The sequence below is a fragment of the Neoarius graeffei genome, chromosome 1 (genome assembly GCF_027579695.1).
Source record: "Neoarius graeffei isolate fNeoGra1 chromosome 1, fNeoGra1.pri, whole genome shotgun sequence".
NCBI lineage: Eukaryota > Metazoa > Chordata > Actinopteri > Siluriformes > Ariidae > Neoarius > Neoarius graeffei.
This window is the reverse complement of record NC_083569.1, coordinates 49569034-49591240: the sequence shown is the minus strand read 5'-3', so window position 1 is coordinate 49591240 and position 22207 is coordinate 49569034. Positions and strand designations below refer to the sequence as shown.

The 22207-nt window shown below is 41.2% G+C and overlaps 1 protein-coding gene and 1 long non-coding RNA gene across 10 annotated transcripts in view; one reads left to right on the top strand and one right to left on the bottom strand.

Moving 5' to 3' along the window:
- unm_hu7910 (un-named hu7910) overlaps positions 1 to 17771 on the bottom strand; it is an 87075-nt gene extending 69304 nt beyond the window's left edge. For all 9 annotated transcript variants that reach the window (XM_060933132.1, XM_060933148.1, XM_060933169.1 and 6 more), the window contains exon 1: positions 17593 to 17771. Coding sequence is in view for 1 of the 9 variants with exons in the window: in XM_060933140.1 (XP_060789123.1) it covers positions 17593 to 17632 (40 nt within the window). In the remaining 8 variants the exon portion in view is untranslated. The remainder of the gene's footprint in view (positions 1 to 17592) is intronic.
- LOC132887793 (uncharacterized) lies at positions 16439 to 17076 on the top strand. Its single transcript, XR_009654873.1, has 2 exons — positions 16439 to 16555; positions 16784 to 17076. It is a non-coding gene; the product is annotated as an uncharacterized LOC132887793 (long non-coding RNA).
- Positions 17772 to 22207: the final 4436 nt, after the last annotated feature.

Sequence of the window (22207 nt, the reverse complement as noted above, 5' to 3'; positions counted from 1 at the left end):
GTCTGAATTATTTGTTATTAAATAGTTAATGTAAGTAAGTAAATGTTAATAAGTCAAATTTACTACTTTAAAAAAACATTTAAAAAAAAAATCGTGGGCGTATCGAATCGTGGGTCAAAAATCGCGATACGAATCGAATTGTGAGTTGGGTGTATCGTTACAGCCCTAATAACTACACACTCTTGCCAGACATATATTTGTCTCTATTCCACTGCTGGCAAAACCAAGAGTTGCTTCACTACAACATACAGAAAATTCCCATTTCTGTGCTAGTATTATCAACTTTTCTGTAAGCATGGACACATCAGTGCTGCTTAACAAGCAGAATCAAATTCTCATCTCATCTCATTATCTCTAGCCGCTTTATCCTTCTACAGGGTCGCAGGCAAGCTGGAGCCTATCCCAGCTGACTACGGGCGAAAGACGGGGTACACCCTGGACAAGTCGCCAGGTCATCACAGGGCTGACACATAAACACAGACAACCATTCACACTCACTTTCACACCTACGGTCAATTTAGAGTCACCAGTTAACCTAACCTGCATGTCTTTGGACTGTGGGGGAAACCGGAGCACCCGGAGGAAACCCACGCGGACACGGGGAGAACATGCAAACTCCGCACAGAAAGGCCCTCGCCAGCCACGGGGCTCGAACCCAGGACCTTCTTGCTGTGAGGCGACAGCGCTAACCACTACACCACCGTGCCGCCCGCAGAATCAAATTGTTTTATGAAAACTTAAAACTTGCACTGCAGACTGCACATACATTTCAGTGCTAACACTAATATCAATTTGTTCTTTGTAAACTTGAGAACATATACCGGAGAACATTTAACTTGTGCTTATTTTGCAGGAACAACACACTGTCTGAAGCACATTGAAAAGTGCAGTGGGCATCTTAGTCTCCCTGAGCACAATGAAACACAGTGCAGTGTGGGTCAGCGTCCACACACTGAAACTGAACTGAAACCTCAGTGAATCACGTTTCTTCTGAACTTAGGCCCACTTTACACGGGGACGGTATAAAACAAAAACGCAAAAGTCCGTTTTCGTTCTCACTTTTTTCCGCGTCTATACGACTGTTTTCAAGGAGGAAATCTGCGTCTATACGGTGACGCATAAATGTCTCCGCTATGTCTGCACGCATGCGCAACGTCTTCTGTCTTGTCTGATCTGCACTGCTGTTCTGTCAAGTTATCCTACCAAGCCTACTACGCATGTGCGAAATCCAGGAGGGTAGGAAAATTCAACAGTAGTTTTGTCCCACCGATCAGCTGGGCTGATAGAAAATCGGTGAGAATTTCACGCATTTGCCGATTTTTATGTTTTGTGCGTATTGGTCGAGTCTTTTGAATAATAAAAAGGTCTGTATGCGAACTTGCTAGGATAACTTTACAGAACACCGGTCCGGCTGAGGTACTGTAGTGCTCGAGGGAGGAGCAGGAGCAAACCGAAACTCTTTTAATCTGCCTTTATTAAGTAACACTCACTCTTGTTTCGGTGAAGAAGAGAAAAGGCAGTGTCCATCTCAGCAAAATAAATCCGTTCGGCTGCTAGTTTTGTTTTCAGTCTCGGGTTTATTTTTATTTTTTATTTTTTTTGTTTATTTAGTAAACCAATGTATATACATGATATAATAAATACAATATGGAAAATATACACTAGTTGTACATGGATAACGCAAGAAAGTTTAAAACTTATTTCCATTGCGGTCCATATGAATGATGACATGATGGCGGGTAAATACTAATTATACATTAATCACATATAATTATCACATATACATATTAAATTAATACTGAGTATGTATGAAAATTTATTTTAAAAAAAATGGTTTCACGAGCGGCTTGAATAGGCGGCACGCGCGTATGCGCGCGTGCGTGTGTGTGTAACTTGGCGACACCAAACTGAGGAGCTCGAGCCGGGCGGGTGAGCAGGAAAACACATCTACTGCATTAAAACACAGAGCAGCTTGAAGGTCCGTTGGATCGATGTAATCAGACATGCTCTTACTTTTTTACTTACTTTCTTACTTCCCGGGCTGGCATGTGCAGTATATGACATATGTATGACGTAAACGCGTACCCGACGCGAGCAGATCCGAGCAGAGTTTCGCGTATTGGGTAGTTTAGACGGATATGCAACGGGGGCCGTTTTTAACTTATCCACTCTGGAAGGCGTTTTCAATTTTATCCGTTTTTCAGCCTCGGAAACGCCGTCCTCGTGTAAACGAAAGGCACTTCTGATAAAATATTTAGTCGTTTTTACCCGACAGCGTCCTCGTGTAAACGGGCCCTTAGAGTAAATACTCAAAATAAAATGCAGTGTCTCACACACACTAAAATTGAAAACGCAAAATAAAGTGCAGCTTCTTGCCTTTGGCCTTAAATGACAAAATTAAGTTCACAGTTACAGTAAGTCACATCACTGAAGTAGACGGGAGGACTTTGGCGCTGTCCAGTGTAGTTTGCTTCGGGTCGGGTTTCGGCGGCTCCGGCTGAGCTAATATGTCGGGGTGGTGTCGTGCTAAGTAAGTTCGCAAGTTTGTTGTGTTACCTGAATATCTAATTGGAGCGAAACAGGTTCTGCAGAGTGCGTACTCTTTGTCCGGCTCACTGTTTTTTTTCTCCTTTCCTTTGGAATCCAAAGTGCCTCCAAACATCTGCCTTAAAGTTCAGCGGCGTCTCTAGGTTTACGTTAACAGCCATGCTTGCTTGTTTTTTTTTCCTCACTGCAACCACCGGGGAAAAAAGAGAAGATGAAGAGTGCCTTGCAGTGAGGGAGCGACACCTCGTGGAGCGGAGGTGCGGAAGTCGTACTGGATTTACAACCCGTCTGAAACATGATTTATTATTTGAAAAAATATCGATATTCAAATTTTGAGTATCGATATTGAATCGGAAGACAAAGTATCGCGATATATCGCCGTATCGATATTTTTGCACACCCCTAGTGAGCAGCACCAAGTTTCTGGGTGTGCACATCTCTGAAGACCTGTCCTGGAGCAACACCACCGCATCACTGGCCAAAAAAGCCCAACAGCGTCTGTACTTCCTCCACAAACTGAGGAGAGCAAGAGCCCCGGCCTCCATCATGCACACTTTCTACAGAGGCACCATCGAGAACATCCTGACCAGCTGCATCACCGTGTGGTACGGCGCCTGCACCGTGTCCTGCTGCAAGTCTCTGCAGCGCATCGTGAGAGCAGCTGAGAGGATCATTGGTGTCTCTCTCCCTTCTCTAATGGATATTTATAACTCCCGCCTCACCCGCAAAGCCATCAGGATTGCAGGTGACCCCACCCACCCGTCTCACAGCCTCTTCAGTCTGCTGCCGTCGGGGAGGAGACTGCGGAGTCTCCGGGCCAAAACCAGCAGGCTCAAGGACAGTTTCTTTCACCAGGCGGTCAGGAGGCTCAACTCCCTCCCTGTTCTGCCCCTCCTCCCCCCTCTGCCCCCTGCCACAGATTCTGCCCGCACACCCCCCTGCAGCATCTGACATCATGTCACCCTCACAGTCCCCCCCCCCCCCAAACACACACATACTCTCGACATTCATTCGCACACTGAACTCAGGAACTGCACATTTCACTTTACCGCACTCATTTGTACTATTCCGCACTACCTCACCTTAACAGCTATTAGTTTATACTGCTTATTTCATGTTTACCTGCTATACCTCAAGTGCCCTTGACTCAGTGTTTATACTGTTTATTTCAGTTATTCTATTTTTATTTATTGCATTGCCTGTTTGCACCGTGGGTCAGAGAGGACTGAAATTTCATCTGTGCTGTATGTCGAGCATGTATAGCATATTTGACAATCAAGTTGACTTGACTTGAACAACCAGACATGGAACAGGTCAGCCAAGAAAAACAGCAGCTGATGAAACATTGTGAGAGCTGTGAGGAAAACCCCAAAAACCGTCAACATCACCAACAACCTCCACAGGGCAGAGGTGATGGTATCACAATCCACTGTTCAAAGATGACTTTGAGAGCAGAAACATAAAGGCCATAGCACAAGATGCCCAGCAACAAGAATCAGAAGGTCAGACTGAAATTCAAAGAAATACAGAGATGAGCCACAAACGTTCTGGAACCAAGAGGAACCTCTACCAAAGCGATAGCCTGAGTGTGGCGAAAGGAAGGATCGGCTCATGAGCCACAACATACGAGCTCCTCGCTCAAGCATGATGAAGGTAGGCATATCAGACCCTCGCTGGCCGTGCTGTGAAAATTGTGTATGCAGACACTCCTAAATTTCCAAATCTGGTCACTGCTTAACTCCCTGACTATTTTCTAGCATATAAATTTCTTTAGAAAGGAGAAATTCTCATTTGGTACTTTGGGAGTAACGGCAGGTTGAAGTTGGTGCAACAGAGTACGCTCTCTGCTCGTGTGACATTGGGGAAACTGCCGGTGCTTTCTGAGTCATGGGAAAGCGGTCAGGCTCTCTTCTGATCGGTTTCCGACTGGATTACTTGCACGTATTAGTCAGATAACCCCTATAGGGATGTTCTCTAGTTCTCACTGTTTCTGATGAAGTATTCAGCAAAACTTTCATCAGCTAGTTTTGATGTTTCATGGGAGACTCTGAAGAGAGTTTTCACAGCTTTACTGACTTTTTTTTTTTTTTTAATCAAACGGATTCACTTAAAACTATTTTAGAATACAACTGTAGTTTGATGAAAAATATTGCGATCTTAGTGGTTGGAATAATTAAAAAAAAATTGGAAGTCAGAAACACGAGTGTCAGTTTCAGTTCAATTAAATGGAATTTAACTGGATGTGGATCAGTTTTTTTTTTTTGAGGTTAGCCTTGAAGGCTGTAAATATTATTCATTCATTCATTCATTCATCTCATTATCTGTAGCCGCTTTAACCTTCTACAGGGTCGCAGGCAAGCTGGAGCCTATCCCAGCTGACTACGGGCGAAAGGCGGGGTACACCCTGGACAAGTCACCAGGTCATCACAGGGCTGACACATAGACACAGACAACCATTCACACTCACATTCACACCTACAGTCAATTTAGAGTCACCAGTTAACCTAACCTGCATGTCTTTGGACTGTGGGGGAAACCGGAGCACCCGGAGGAAACCCACGTGGACACGGGGAGAACATGCAAACTCCACACAGAAAGGCCCTCGCCGGCCCCGGGGCTCAAACCCAGGACCTTCTTGCTGTGAGGCGACAGCGCTAACCACTACACCACCGTGCCGCCCTGTAAATATTAATCAATTTATATTTTTTCACATAAACATTATATGGTAGGCCCAATGTAGAAATACAAAGGCTTACAGAGCACAGTGGGTATTAGGCCATTATTAAAAAATGTTCTGTTTCCGGTCCACCGGCCGGGTGAGTGCCGTTTGTGCGGGTGAATTTTTTTTTTTAACGCCGGTTTTTCGACATTTTTTTCGGGTTCGTAAATCTAAAATCGAACTTGACATTTCCGCATTCCCAGGGCTTTCCACTAAGGCTCATACTAGCCAGCCATGACAAAATAAGTAGCCAGGGGAGGAAACACAAAATAAACTCCTGTGCACGCAGTTCCCAGGGTTAAATGTATTTTCCACAGACCATTTATTTATTCACTTTACTCAAATACAAAGTAAAATGGCAGTAAATCTTCTCTCTTTTCTTGTGTATTGCATCATGAGGCATTCCTGGCTTGTAAATCTCTTATTTTCGGTGCATGACACATTCACACCGCATGTCGGGGCGCGGATGAGTTACTCTCCCTTGATCAACAGTTCAGTTTGACATTGTCAGTCCGTTAGATAAACATTTAATTTTATTAAAATCGAAAATTAATATTTAGAGCCTGTGGGCTACAAAAATAGTCATTAAAGTAGCCGGCTGGACTTAATTGTGTGGCCGGCAGCCGGCGCTTGTGGAAAGCCCTGTCGAATCAGCTCTGCGCATGCACCGTGCGGCACAAAAAAATGGCAGCCACCATGAAGGAAGGAGATCCGGAGTTTTCAAACATTTGCTGAAGTGTGAAATCGCAAAATGGTATTCTAGTGAACAACAAAATAGTAAAGATTCAGAAAAACAAATCATTCAGTGATCATTTTAATAGTGTAATTTCATCCGAACTAGGCCTAACGGTCGATTTAGAACTACAAAAAAAGTCCGTGTGTCGGACATTTTAAGTACCTTTATAAAAGTTTTGCAAATGTTGCAGTCAGCATTTAAAAATGCTAACTTAAAGTTTTTGTACAAGTTTCAGTTGATTTAACTGTCATATTTTATTAAATGTGTCTGCTTTTGTAATAAAAAAAAAGTACTGAAAGAAAAAGCAAACAGCATTGCGATTTCTTATCCATCCATATATAATAAAAAAATAAAAATAAAAATCCCTCCCTCCCAACTGAAATTTTTTTTGCCCACCCGGTGGACAGGAAACAGATTTTTTTTTAAGGATGGCCTCAGTAATTCTTTTATTTTGATAGCGAATGGTCGATGTGAATGACATTCAATGCTTATTCATGCATTTTATTAACACTGATTTCTCCTTTGTGATGTATAAAGGAGTTAAGATCAACTTTTTATTGCACAAAGCCATCTGATGAAACTTTGAAGCGTGTCCCAATTTAACCATATTTCACCTAATTAGCATAACTAATACTAATTAAATGATAATTTGCATAATTTGTCTTTACTAATTTTTCAAACTTTTTGTATTTAGTATACAACTATCTGTGCCTGCCAATTTCCATGTAAATATCAAGTTAATAAAAAAAAAAAAACAAGTGAGCTCACTTGTTAATTAGGCCCATTTTGGACCATGCAATATGTATTCGGATAACATCAGTTTTCTAAAAATCCCCCCCATCTTTGATTTTGTAATATCTCAAGAAGGGCTAAACAATTCTGTAAAAAGTATGTTTAGCATTCAATTCTAAATTCAATGAGGGCAGTTTCAAGCAATTTGGATTGAATTTTCACCCGATATGCCTAGTGAAGGGAGTGTTACGGCTTGCGAGACTGCTACTGTAATGAACTCCCTAATCTTATGGCTGTAACTCATGATGGTAGCAGCAGAATGAATACAGAAGCCTTCTGTCTGCCAATTTACAGAGAAATGCACCCAGTCTTATTGGGAGGAACTTCATCATGCAGCAGGACAACGACCCAAAACACACAGCCAACTCAACAAAGGATTCCCTAAAGCCTAGGTCACAACCGGACGCACGATTTTTTTGGCCGTGCGATTTTTGGCGTTTCCCAAATCGCTGCGTTTTTTTTGTTTGTGGAGAAAGACGCACGTTGGCCGCAAGTTTGTCTTGCAACCTGAAAAAAACGTAAGCGCCCGTAGAGTTTGTTTGACATGACAAAGAACCTCTGCGGCCGGTCTGCGGCCAGTCTACGGCTCGAAAATCAGCACGTCACACGCGCGCCCTCCGTGCGTTTCTTGCACGTAGACCGGCCATAGGAGCACGTACGGCCGGTTGTGACCGAGGCATAAGGAGGAAAAGTAGAAGGTTTTAGACTGGCCGAGTCAATCACCAGACTTTAACCTGACTGAGCATGCATGTTACCTCCTGAAGCGGATACTGAAGTGTATAGCAAAAACAAAAGAACTGGCCTCGCTGTTCCAAAGCTTTCAGAGGGGGACTGTATTTAACTACGCAAAATCCGCATATGATTTCTGAAAAGATGGATTGTGATCTGTTAAAAAAAAATAAAATGACTACTCAACTATTGTCTTGGTTTATGGGGCCAACAATTCTATAAACAAATGCCAGATATTAAAGTGCTGATGACACGTTTTTGACATCTTTGGCGATGTTCTATAATATAAAAAGTAATTCCCGATGATCCATATGTTAATTCACAAAGGCGCCTATTTTACAAGTTATGATAAAAAACGCGGCTATTTGGGCAAATTTGACAGGGCTGCAGCACCCAGGAGACGAAGGAGGAGGAGGAGCTATATGACGTCAGCGAAAGAACCTTTCTCCTAACTTACTAGTTTGTTGTTGATGCGACAGGTGTTCAGTTTATCATTATTAGCATTTTTATTAGACATTATTATACAATATATATTAGTTATTATGCCTTCGCGTTGTGTTGCCGGCTTTTGCTCCAAAACCCACAAGGATGGGGTAAGTTTATTCAAGTTTCCCAGAGATCCTGAGCTGCATGCGAAGTGGGTGAAGCAAGTCAGGCGCACTCGTGACAAGTGGGAGCCCTCACCAACACCCGTCCTGTGCTCTGAACACTTCGATTTGGATTGTTTTGACACCCTTCCCAGCTTAAAAGAATCTCTTGGGTGTTCAGTTCAGCACAAACGTGTGTTACTACCATCAGCAGTGCCTACAAAGTGTTGCCATATTGGGAGGTTTCCCGCCCAGCTGGCGGTTTCAAGTGCATTTTGAACATATTTTGGGCTAGAAAACGTCAGCAGTATCTGTTGCCAGATACTGCTGAAGTTTTCCAGCCCAAAATATGTTCAAAACCCACCAAAATGCACTTGAAACTTTGGTGGGTTGCCAGATTGGGAAACCTCCCAATCTGGCAACACTGCCAGTATTCCGGAGGGGGTCTACTCGTAGTTATGCCGGATCCAAAGACAGTCCTCCTGTCAGAACATGTGTTGTGAAACGACATAAGATAAAGGTACGTAGAGCTATAGATTCTACATGATAATCATAAATGTAATCATAAAGTCGGCGTGATATCAGTCATGTATTTGCTTGTGAAAGCTTGCGGCTTTCATGTAACTGCCGCCTAGCAACGAGAGGCAAAGGGTAAAGAGGGTAGGCTACCATAGATTCTATTCGGAAGAGATCAACACAATTCTAGACTCCCAGAAGAGGAAGAGCTAGCACTAGAGAGTTCACCGGCGTTTTCATGCGCCATTTCCATTGAGTAGAACCAGAGTAGAACAGCCAGTGAACCGCAGCGTGTTCTTCCGCTGACGTCACAACATGGCCGCGAGCCACGGACCCAGTTTTCTTGCGCTGTGCAATTAAAAGTTGGATATTTGCGTAATAACAGCTTCTTTTCACGTAATTATAACAGAAATCTAACATGTTTGCCATGTTGTATAGTTTAAGAAATTGCATAGAGTCATGTTCATGTCATCAGACCTTTAAATGTAGTGTTAATTTGATATTAGCTCTACTAAGGCATTTGAACAGAATCAAGAAAGTGACGTGGTGTGGAGCAGTGGTGTTAGGCCCCATCACTCAGGGCTATAGCCCCAGGTAGTGTGAGCCCTGCCCTGGGTATTTTTGCCCTCAAAGAAGTAAAGAATTAATAGAAAACAACTGACTGAAACAGATCGGAACTTGACTTGTGGTGCCCAAAGACAGAGTGGGGAACACGGGGGAAGCAGTTATATTTGGGGGGGGGAATACAAAGTTTTGGTAACCACCAACAGAACAACGTTCAGAACTGGTCAGAAGACAAGTTAAAAATGGATCTGCTATTGTTGGATTTCTCCAAGATGAAAACAGTCAGTCATCGACTCCGGGTGTGTGTACAGTATCTGTCATATACAGACCGTCAATGTAGCCTGTTGATGTACAAAAACCACTCCGTGTAGCCTGGTTATGTTGACTTTGCAGCATAGCGTCTGTAGAATTAGTGTGCCAGACGAGCTCAAAAGTTCGAGTGGGTTAATGATGCTACAGTGATGCTCTATTTGCTCTGACTAAGTTAACAGCAACAACAATCTGTGTTCATGTAAACACCAATAGTTACCCTGACATAATTTAATCATGTGTTTGAATGCTACATGTAGCCTACGCAGAACCAGCCAGCTGACCATACCATAGCCAGCCTTCGGCATATTAGTCATGTATAGGGATAATAGTGTGTTGTGTTTGGCTTTTTTTTTTTTTGCTATGCAATATTAATATGTCAACAAATGTGTTGTCCAGACACCACGAATGAGCTGCTGCAGTCAACTGAGCCTGGAAGCCTCGGAGAAAATGGTGTGTGAGACAGAAACTTGGAAGGCATATTTCTATGATCATAGTTTTGTGAAATGGGTTGTCCTGTGGGATTTCGAATGGTGTAATGTAATAATATTGTAGCTTAGAATGTTTTTGCAGTCCTAAAGGAAAGAGATGAGTGAGATTATATACTTTATTAAACTGAAATTTTATTAGTGATCTGTCAACTGGCACATGCTTCAGTTTCCTGATATATTATAGGTGTTGATTGATGATGAGACTGAATAAGAAACAAGTGAACTAGCTACAGTGGTGCTTGAAAATTTGTGAACCCTTTAGAATTTTCTATATAACCTAAAACATCAGATTTTCACACAAGTCCTAAAAGTAGATAAAGAGAACCCAGTTAAACAAATGAGACAAAAATATTATACTTGCTCATTTATTTATTGAGGAAAATGATCCAATATTACATATCTGTGAGTGGCAAAAGTATGTGAACCTCCTAGGAGTAACAGTTAATTTGAAGGTGAAATTAGAGTCAGGTGTTTTCAATCAATGGGATGACAATCAGGTGTGAGTGGGCACCCTGTTTTATTTAAAGAACAGGGATCTATCAAAGTCTGATCTTCACAACACATGTTTGTGGAAGTGTATCATGGCACGAACAAAGGAGATTTCTGAGGACCTCAGAAAAAGCGTTGTTGATGCTCATCAGGCTGGAAAAGGTTACAGAACCATCTCTAAAGAGTTTGGACTCCACCAATCCACAGTCAGACAGATTGTGTACAAATGGAGGAAATTCAAGACCATTGTTACCCTCCCCAGGAGCGGCTGACCAACAAAGATCACTCCAAGAGCCAGGTGTGCAATAGTCGGCAAGGTCACAAAGGACCCCAGGGTAACTTCTAAGCAACTGAAGGCCTCACTCACATTGACTAAATGTTCATGAGTCCACTGAACAACAACGGCGTGCATGGCAGGGTTGCAAGGAGAAAGCCACTGCTCTCCAAAAAGAACATTGCTGCTCATCTGCAGTTTACTAAAGATCATGTGAACAAGCCAGGAGGCTATTGGAAAAATGTTTTGTGGACGGATGAGACCAAAATAGAACTTTTTGGTTTAAATGGGAAGCGTTATGTTTGGAGAAAGGAAAAAGCTGCATTCCAGCATAAGAACCTTATCCCATCTGTGAAACATGGTGGTGGTAGTATCATGGTTTGGGCCTGTTTTGCTGCATCTGGGCCAGGACGGCTTGCCATCATTGATGGAACAATGAATTCTGAATTATACCAGCGAATTCTAAAGGAAAATGTCAGGACATCTGTCCATGAACTGAATCTCAAGAGAAGGTGGGTCATGCAGCAAAAACAACGACCCTAAGCACACAAGTCGTTCTACCAAAGAATGGTTAAAGAAGAATAAAGTGAATGTTTTGGAATGGCCAAGTCAAAGTCCTGACCTTAATCCAATCGAAATGTTGTGGAAGGACCTGAAGCGAGCAGTTCATGTGAGGAAACCCACCAACATCCCAGAGTTGAAGCTGTTCTGTACGGAGGAACGGGCTAAAATTCCTCCAAGCTGGTGTGCAGGACTGATCAACAGTTACCGCAAACGTTTAGTTGCAGTTATTGCTGCACGAGGGGGTCACACCAGATACTGAAAGCAAAGGTTCACATACTTTTGGCACTCACAGATATGTAATATTGGATCATTTTTCTCACTAAATAAAATGACCAAGTATAATATTTTTGTCTCATTGGGTTTTCTTTATCTACTTTTAAGACTTGTGTGAAAATCTGATCTTGTTTTAGGTCATTTATGCAGAAATATATGGGTCAGTCCATGAAATGGGGTTACCAAAATGTGACATAGAGGGAGTCACTTAAAACAATTTACAACTGAAAACAACTTTTATTTCCATGAAGCATTGACCATATAAGAAAATATAACATAGTTGTTAAGATAACTCCTGCTCTACAATGTATGATAAAATCCATAAATATTTACCCGGTTGCTAATGTAACAAGGACACGAACAAGCTTTTAAAAATAAAGGAAAAATATTGATAAAATCAATTTTTTGCTTTTATTTGCTTACTTTAAACATTAACACTGAATAAGAATTCATTAGAAATATTAGTTCAACATCATAAACACTGAAAATATGAAATACCAGTATTTCACAAACTTCATAAAATCTCTAAGATTTGAACAATAACAGTCATTAACAGGAAACAGTTTCATCCTATATGGGGTAAATGAGATTATTGAATTCATTACTTTACTTAGTCACACTTATATCTGCACTTCTCTAGAGCACGTGTTGTGGTGTGTGAGATCCCGCGAGAAGTTCTCTCGCGTCAGTTCAGCTGACCTAGATTGAGTAAATAGGTCTCGCAGGTTGTGAACGAACCAGGAAGTGAGTGGACGCCAAGTTAGGATGTGAGAAAAAAACATCGATAATTTATTTTATTGCCGTTTGTTTAAATTTCTTTCTACCTACATCGTTTTATAGTATATTCTTCTTTATATTAAAAACATCAATCATGATTTCAACTCGTTTTATCATTTTTTATAAGCCTGGTTTCTAACGTAACACAGTAGGACATCACAATGTTACACTCACAACCTATTTTTAGTGGATGAATTCGAAGCTAAATAGTTTATAGAACCTTCTTAACTTTATTATGTGAGTGTAAAACTAAATTGCAAGTACCATGAAACTAATTTTATTGAAATTCTCAGAAAATAATGGTTTATTTAAGCTCAAAGTCAGCAAATATTCCATGTCACAAAAAACGTGTCATCCGTGTCCAGTCACAGGGGAAGAAAATGTTTCACATTTCTTTATTTCAAAAGAAAACTTCATTTTTTTATTTATTTTATTTCTTCAAACAATATTTATGGATAATCTGCTAAATATTTCTTTAAATCATGGAAATTAAAGATGAAATGATTATGTAAACCCAGACCAATGAAAAGTAACATCATTTCATGGACTGACCCATATAGAAAATTCTAAAGGGGTCACAACCTTTCAAGCACCACTGTATATAAATTTAAAAAGAGCAGTGCAAAAAAAATCAGTGATGTCATAAGCTTTGAATGTGCGCATGACTTTTTGTTTCTTGTAAAGTTAAATATAATCTCGCCAACATTCCATGAAAAATACAAGCCCCAGGAAAACCTGATGTGGAGAACAAAGGCACCCTGTCTCTGGTATAGGGGTCTTCATTACTTACACTGGGGAACAATTTGAAAAAAAAAAAAATTTCTGTTGAGTTAGATTTTTATGTTGATTAAAATTGGCATGCTGATTCCAAAATTGCAGTCAGTTTTTTTCTAGCACGTCAAGTTTTTTCTCCACAGCTTACCCTCCAGATAAGCAAAATACCACTGTAGTAAGACTATTTGAAGGTTATGGAAGAACGTTATCAGGGTAGATGGGATGTATAGATGATGGCTGACTATTGTTGGAGCATCAAACGCGATAGTCCTCAAGTTGAACACTCCAGAAAGAGCTATAAACGTAAATTTTTACCTTAACTACTCGCACAGGCGGCATGGTGGTGTAGTGGTTAGCACGGTCGCCTCACAGCAAAAAGGTCCGGGTTCGAACCTAGCGGCCGGCGAGGGCCTTTCTGTGTGGAGTTTGCATGTTCTCCCTGTGTCTGCGTGGGTTTCCTCCACAATCCAAAGACATGTAGTTAGGTAAACCCGGGGCGGCCTTGGGCTGAGGTGCCCTTGAGCAAGGCACCTGACCCCTGACTGCTCCCCGGGTGCTCTGGTGTGGCTGCCCACTGCTCTGAGTGTGCGCGTGTTCACTGCTTCAGATGGGTTAAATGCAGAGGATGAATTTCACTGTGCTTGAAGTGTGCATGTGACGAATAAAGGTTTCTTCTTCATGCACACAATTATAATTACAGTAGCCATATCCTTTGTAAAAACAGTGTTAAATAAACATTGCAGTCATGCCTGTTTCTTTCATATTTCATTGTATGTCAATACTTGTAAATTTTTATAAAACAAGCACATATCTGTTAAGTACAGTATTTTTCATATTTTTTTTAAGAAAACGGGGATCCTATAGTTCAAAAACTTGACGTGATAGAGAAAAACTGAGATCAGTTTTGGATTCCGCACCCAAAAATGAGTTAAAAACAGCTGTCAGACCTAACTCAACAAAAATTGTGTTCCCCAGTGTTATTATGGAAGCTGGACAGCAGTAGGGTGTGTTGGGGGGAAAGCTGACACACCAACACTACCGATTTGTGCAGTAAACTACCGGTTTTTAACTTCTGTCAACGCCTACCGCTTTTGTACATAATGTCAACGTTTTTTAGATTTCTCAGAAAAAAAATCCCACACCAAGTTCTGAACATGCTTTGCCGGTGGTTCGTGCGTTATTTTGGCATCACGAATACCGGAAATGCGCAAGACCAACCAATTATTCGTTCGGTGCCGTTTGCTCCATAGACATCCTAATATATAGACGGAGAGTTGGCTGTTCTGACGCGAGAAATACGGTCGCCATCTTGGAGTGGTGAGAAAGCACGAGATATCAAGGTACCGTCTATTAGTCTAGGGGGATTCAGTTTGCCCCTTTATCCATTAAAGAAATTAAATTTGGAGTGTTTTTAAATAATAACAAAACTGAATATGGTATTAATAATTTACTACTTTTAGGTAAACACTTTATTCACAAATGTCGTTTTTTATAAAACTAAACCTTATGTTACACACTGGAAGAATGACCTCAAGCTTTTTGCCAAATCTCTGTTAGTTGAAAATAAGGATGTTGGTTATTTTATATCTTTTTTGGATGACTTTGATTTACTCGATTAAAGATAAGTAACCCCTTTCTTGTTCATATTTTTTACTTTATTGCTATGTGTGTGTTTTACTATTTTGATGTTTTTGGATCTGTATATATATATATATATGGTGCTCTATTTGTTTGTATTTTGAATGTTTTGGGAAATAATAATAAAAAAAAGTACCATCTATTACTGCACGACTGAAGAAGACAAGAGACAAGCTGCCAGGCTGGTGCTCAGCGTACTCCTGCTCAAACGAGCGAACCGTTTCAAACAGAAGCAGGGGGATTACTTTTCACAAGTAAGATTTAACATTACCGTACTATTTGTTGTTTTTTTTAAATAGTATATTACCAGAGCTGAGAAGGAGCTAAGAGACTTAAATCGTCATCAGGTAGTGGTTTCACGAGTGATGTTTTAATGTTGTATGCTAATATTATATATATATTGTTATTAAATGTTTATACATATACTACCTTTTTATTTATTTACTAGTTTATTTATTTACTACATTGTTATATTTTTTATGTTTGACATTAATTTGTTATAAATAAATGTTTTGATATGCTTTAAAACAAACAAAAAAAAAAAAGTTTGTGGTCAATATATGGTCATCACACATTGTCCTACATACCAAACAAATGCCGCTTTTCCACTACAAACGCGGCTGAGCCGTGCCGTGCTGAGTCGAGCTGAGCGGGGCTGTTGGAGTTGCATTTCGACTACAACCGCGCTGAACCGTGCTGGCTGGAAGTGGGTGGACACATTGGGTGGAGTTAGCGAAAGTGGGTGGACGTCACGTGATGTCGTTAAGCAGCGCAAACAGTGACATCAGTGATCTTTTAAGCGGTAGTCTCACGACCCGAATAGTAAACAATAAACATGGAGGACATGGAGTCGTTAGTGTTGCTGGTCTTGGTGCTGTGGCTTGTCACCGACAACGCCAACAGATACTGGCAAGAGCGTATAGATGAGGCGAGGCGCATAAGGCTTCAGAAATTCTCGTAATTCTTCTTCTTCCGGGTTTGCGGTGTTTACAGATCCCAGCGTGCTCGCGGGGCGTGTGTGGGCATGTGAGGACACTCCTCCTCACCAATCAGTGCACAGGGGAGTGTCTGCTCACGCCCCCAGCCTCACTCGGCTCGGTTTGGCTTGCTTTAGCCCTACTCCAAAACCGTGCGAGTTTTAGGGGCTAAGCAGGGCTGAAGCGAGCCGAGTCGTGCTCTTTTTTGGTAGTCGAAACGCGAGCCATGTTAGGCTGAAGTGAGCTGAAGCGAGCTGAAAAAGGGTAGTGGAAAAGGGCCAAAAGTGCCCCACTCAACCTGAATACATCAGCTTTGCTGAAGGGGGGTCAGATTGTGTTGAAGGATGTAAAAGGCTCTTATAAATTCACTGACTAGATTAATTTCCCCTTTGATATGTTCTTAATCTATTTAAAGAAAACATACACACATTTGAATCATTATAATGGATTTAGATTGTTAAAACCGCATTTTATTTGCAACAGATTGGTGGTTGTAGCCGATAGAAAAACGTTAAGCTGTTTATATCTAATGCATTTAGTATTACACTGAGTGCAGCGGATCACCACTCCAAGATGGCGGCCCCGCGTCTCGTCAGCGCTTTTAGACTTTACATTGGATGCTCCGTCTATGTATTAGGATGTCTATGGTTTGCTCACTTCTCTATTTCCGGTTTCGTTGGCAGTGTGCATGTGGTGTGTTTGTGATAAAATTGCTTAGATTCTTGTTAGGATAAAAGGCTCTGAACGGGTTTGATGCAGAAGATTTCCTCATAGATCTCTACTATCATGTCCAGAAAAGGTGAACATTACTGCAATTCAAACATTTATTAAAATTTCCTTTGACATTTTTTTTTGCTAGTATTATTTAATATTTATTGCTATTTTGAACTGACACGTTCCTTGATAAAATGTTTTCACTTTACTATTTTTTATTTAATATTTATTGCTATTTTGAACTCTATGATTTATAAAATAAACACCTGAGGGAATGCAATCGTGTATAATTATTTCCTTTTATAATTTTCAGCGCAAAACGGAAGGACCAACTTAAAGAAATTTAAGTTGGAAATTTCCAACTTAAAGAAGTCAGCTGGGGAAAGATGGACATGCAAAAGCCAGTGTATATGAAGACACCCATGGGATTAGGAATACATTGTGTGGTATTCTGGCGTCCAAAATTAACATTTCCAAAGACACCACTTGTTTCAGCTGGAGTCCAGATGAAAAACTTGTGACAAATGCTAAATCTGCAACATATAAAGCATTACACTAGATCAGATGATCAAATCTGTGTAATAAAATGTACTTATTTGATTCCTATTTATGTTTAGTTGTGTTTTATGCTTTGTTTAAAGTGAATTAGTAGCAACATCTTTAAAAACAATTGTCCGCCAAAATTTGAAATTGCCAATTTGTGCAACGGTACCGTGCGCGAGTAAAATCTACCTCTTTCTTGCGAAAAGGTTGGCATGTGTGTAAGAAAAGCGGCCCCTCATCTGACTTTTTATAAAACATTAACATGCCATGGCATTTAAAACTGGGACTAACAAAAAAAAAGTGTACAATGAAAAGTTACAGGTCATGGGTTCCATACCGCCTGCTTTATCATCATTGTGTGTGTGTGTTATGTAAAAGAGGAAGGTGTGCACGACCCAAGACGCTCCTTTGCTATTATTTCCTGAACACTGACCCCAAAGCAGCGACTTTAAATCCTACCATCAACATGAGAAATAAATAATATCGCTTATATAGTATTTAAAAGTGCACAAAACTCCAACATCTCTAGCCGAGCATCCTCTCATACTTGTCCAAGCTAGCACACACAGGAACGGTTACCTTTTGTAGGCTGTTTGCGTGCAAGTTTCTTGTGACCCATAACAGAGATGGCGACGTGCAGTACAACCTAAAAATTAAACTTGAACCCTTATTTAGGTTTCCACCAGACTCCTGTGCTGAAAAAAACCACACAATAAATCAGAAGCTAAACTGTGTGTTTCCGTGAAGTTTACACTAGAGATTTCGTCCAATGTCTAACAGGACAAACAGCGCTCTTGGAGCGCTTGTAGCCAATCAGTGCTCAGATTTTCCACAGAGAGCGAATCGTGTGGCTGCTCACCTTTGAGCCCGCCCACTGTTGAAACGTGAGGAACGTGGCAAACTTAGTTTTTCTCGCGAGATCTGTGGCTCTAATTAACTCCGTCCACGGGAATAAGATAAACGTTGGGTAGTTTGCACTTTAGATCCTGGACCTGATAATAAGCAATACTGGACAACGTGCAATATAAAGTGCAATATCTCTCCTGCTGGCCCCCTTTTTTTTCTCCCCCCCCCCCCCGCCTCTCTTCTCCATATCTTATTCTTTTTTATATTTGTAAATACTTTAATTTACCTAGAAGTTTTTTTCTCTACTTTCTATTCATCCTGTAATGATGATGCTGGAATCTTAATTTCCCTGAGGGAACCTGCGCAAAGGGATCAATAAAGTTATATCTAATCTAAGTATGTCAATGGAGGATGATGAGGGATAAATAGAATAGAGTTGATTGTTATATTAGAACTAATTTAGTATATGGTATGTATTTATTTATGGGGATAGTTTATATATTCATATTTACAGGGATAGGTATGTAGTAGATATTTATTTTTGTAATTATATATTTATATAGGGCGGCATGGTGGTGTAGTGGTTAGCGCTGTCGCCTCACAGCAAGAAGGTCCGGGTTCGAGCCCCGTAGCCGACGAGGGCCGTTCTGTGTGGAGTTTGCATGTTCTCCCCGTATCCGCGTGGGTTTCCTCCGGGTGCTCCGGTTTCCCCCACAGTCCAAAGACATGCAGGTTAGGTTAACTGGTGACTCTAAATTGACCGTAGGTGTGAGTGTGAATGGTTGCCTGTGTCTATGTGTCAGCCCTGTGATGACCTGGCGACTTGTCCAGGGTGTACCCCGCCTTTCGCCCGTAGTCAGCTGGGATAGGCTCCAGCTTGCCTGCGACCCTGTAGAAGGATAAAGCGGCTAGAGATAATGAGATGAGATATATGGAATGTAGTATATATTTATTTTGTAATTAAATATTTATATAGATGTTTAGGAAGTGTGTATATATATGGTGTGTAGTATATATATCTATTTTTGTAATTATATAGATATTCATGAAGTGTATATATGGTATTTTTTTTTAGGTGTATTAATGAAGTTTGGATTTTGGGGTAGTTAAAAAGGGGTGGGAAATTAAAAAAAGTATTGTACTTCTTCCCACTCCTTTTTCGAACAATGTGCGGTGTATTGTAATGTCTGAGCTCCTTATGTATTTTATTTATTAATTTTTTGTCACTTTCTCGTGTTCTTTCTTTTGTATGTACAAATAGTTACATACATTTTTTTATACATGTTCGAAATAAATAAATAAATAAATAATCTAATCTTTGTTATATCCGGAAGTGGACAAAATACCCAACTTCATCTCATCTCATCTCATCTCATTATCTCTAGCCGCTTTATCCTGTTCTATAGGGTCGCAGGCAAGCTGGAGTCTATCCCAGCTGACTACGGGTGAAAGGCGGGGTACACCCTGGACAAGTCACCAGGTCATCACAGGGCAACACATAGACACAGACAACCATTCACACTCACACCTACGGTCAATTTAGAGTCACCAGTTAACCTAACCTGCATGTCTTTGGACTGTGGGGGAAACCGGAGCACCCGGAGGAAACCCATGCGGACAACATGCAAACTCCGCACAGAAAGGCCCTCGTCGGCCACGGGGCTCGAACCTGGACTTTCTTGCTGTGAGGCGACAGTGCTAACCACTACACCACCGTGCCGCCCCCCAACTTCATTACTTGGTCAAATGTTGGCGGCATGGTGGTGTAGTGGTTAACACTGTCGGCTCACAGCAAGAAGGTTCTGGGTTTGAACCCAGCAGCTGGCGAGGGCCTTTCTGTGTGGAGTTTGCATGTTCTCCCTGTGTCTGCATGGGTTTGCTCCAGTTTCCCCCACAGGTTAATATGGGACAGCCTCAGCCCTTGAGTGAGGCACCTAACTCCCAACTGCTCCCTGGGCGCTGTTAGCAAGGCTGCCCACTGCTCTGGGTATGTATGTGTGTGTTCACTGCTTCAGATGGGTTAAATGCAGAGAGGAAACTTCACAAGTGTGTGATGAATAAAGTTGTTCTTTCTTTCAATACAAGTGAAAGTTGTCCAGACAGAGTTTTACTTAAGTTAAAGTACTTGCTTTTAAAAATACTTAAGTATTCACCTCACCTTGTCCCATCCTCATTTTGAGGGTCGGGGACTATGGTACTGTAGCTTCCAGCACCAGCTTCCTCCATCCTGTCCTGTCCTTAGCCCTCTGCGTACAGTCTGATAGTGTCCTGCCTGTCCAGTCCCTGATGTCGTCTCCCCATCTCCTGCGTGGCCTCCCTCTGCTTCTGGTGCCACAGATCTTTCCTTGCAGGATGTGGGTCAAGATGTTCTGGGCTCTGGTGACATGTCCAAAGTACTGGAGCTTCCGTCTTTTTACCATGGTTAGGAGTGTTCTTTCCATCCCCATCTCTTCCAGAACTGAGATGTTGGTGTGATGTTCTGTCCAGCTGACCCTCAGTAGCTTCCTGTAGCACTTCATCTCGAAGGCTTGGATCTTCTGAGTATCCTTAGCGTGAAGTGTCCATGCTTGGCAGTCATATGTCACTATGGGCCAGACCAGGGCTTTCAGCACCCTCAGCTTGGTGGACATCCTTAAGGCTCTATCCTTCCAGATGACCTCCAGGGAACTAAGGGCTGCCCGCGCTGCCCTTAAGCGTGCACAAACCTCACGACTGCTTCCAGCTGTTTCGTCAATAATGGCACCCAGGTACTTGAAGGTTGACACCTGTTCCAGCAGGACCCCCTGGCAGCAGATCTTCGGTTCTGTAGGTTGTTTCGTTGTTGCCATGACCTTGGTCTTCTTAGTGCTGATCTCCAGATCTTCAGCACTTAAGTATTAAAAGTACATTTTCTGTCATTGTATTATTGCCACAACACTTACAAAACCTAATGCTGTTACCAGAGACAGAAATGTGAATTCACAAAATGAACACATGCAGCGCCATCATGGTGTTTTAAAGACAAGTTAAGCTAGCTAGTCAGTGAAACTCCACCTGACATGCTAGCAAACTCTTTTCAAGCTCAAAATCACATTGGGTAGCTAACGCTACTAGAAAAGAAAGATTTCTACATTGTTTATTTGGCAAGATTATGCTAAAACATATTTCTGAAAGGACTTCAGATAAGTTAACGTTATTCATGTTAGCATAACTCTGTTTTTACATGCTAACTAACAGTAGTGTCCAAATTAACTAGCTATGTGTAGACGTTAGCCGTGGACAAGGCTATGGCAACTTGGTGGGCAAATCCATAGAAAGTCATTTGACTAACCAGACTGCATAGCTAGTGCAGTCTTATCGCTCGCTCTAAAAGCACAGACAACTTCGTTGCAAGCTTTCTCTTGGAATAAAACGTTTATATACCTCAATATGCTTCCACAGGTCGGACGGCGAGTTTTTGAAGGCCGTGATGTGGTTCATTTTAGGCAAACATTTAAAACAAAACGAATCTTTAATCCTTTCAGAAAACTGAAACATGGGTTCTTGCTATAGCCATGGGTGTATGTTCTCCAGAAGAACCGCCTCCTTCCATTCTGCCATCAACTGATCGTGTTCAAATAATGCTGCTGAGAAATCACTGAACTTGATTTTATACAGTCTATGGACGTGACGTAACCCTAGTGATTACTGATAGATTGTCTCAGTGTCACCTGCGGAAAAAACAATCACGTTTTAGAAAACAAAAGAAAAAAACATCCACTTTTAAAGCTGCTTCATAGTAACGAGTAATGAGGACCTTGATAGAAATGTAGTGGAATGAAAAGTACGATATTTCCCTTTCAAATGTAGTGAAGTTAAGTTTCAAAAAAAAAATACTCAAGTAAAGTACAGATACTCAGTGTACACCAGCAGCAATGCTTTAAAGTCAATTCTGTAGCTTACTGGAAGCCAGTGAAGGGACCTTAGAATTGGAGTAATGTGCTCTGTTCTTTTTGTTCGTGTGAGAACCCTAGCCGCTGCATTTTGAATCACCTGAAGTCGTTTGATGGTCTTTTTTGGCAGGCCTGTGAAAAGGCCATTACAGTAATCAACCCTACTAGAGATGAAGGCATGTATAAGTTTTTCCAGATCATTTTTTGACATAAGTCCTCTTAGTTTGGAAATGTTTTTTAGGTGATAAAATGCCGATTTAGTGATTGCTTTCATGTGACTGTCAAAGTTTAGCTCGCTGTCAATGAAAACACCAAGATTTTTAACCATATCTTTTGTTTTAATCCCCTTTGTGTCAAGAATAGTGGTAATCCTGAGTCTTTCATCTTTTTTCCCAAATAGAATTACTTCTGTTTTATCTGTGTTCAGCTGAAGAAAA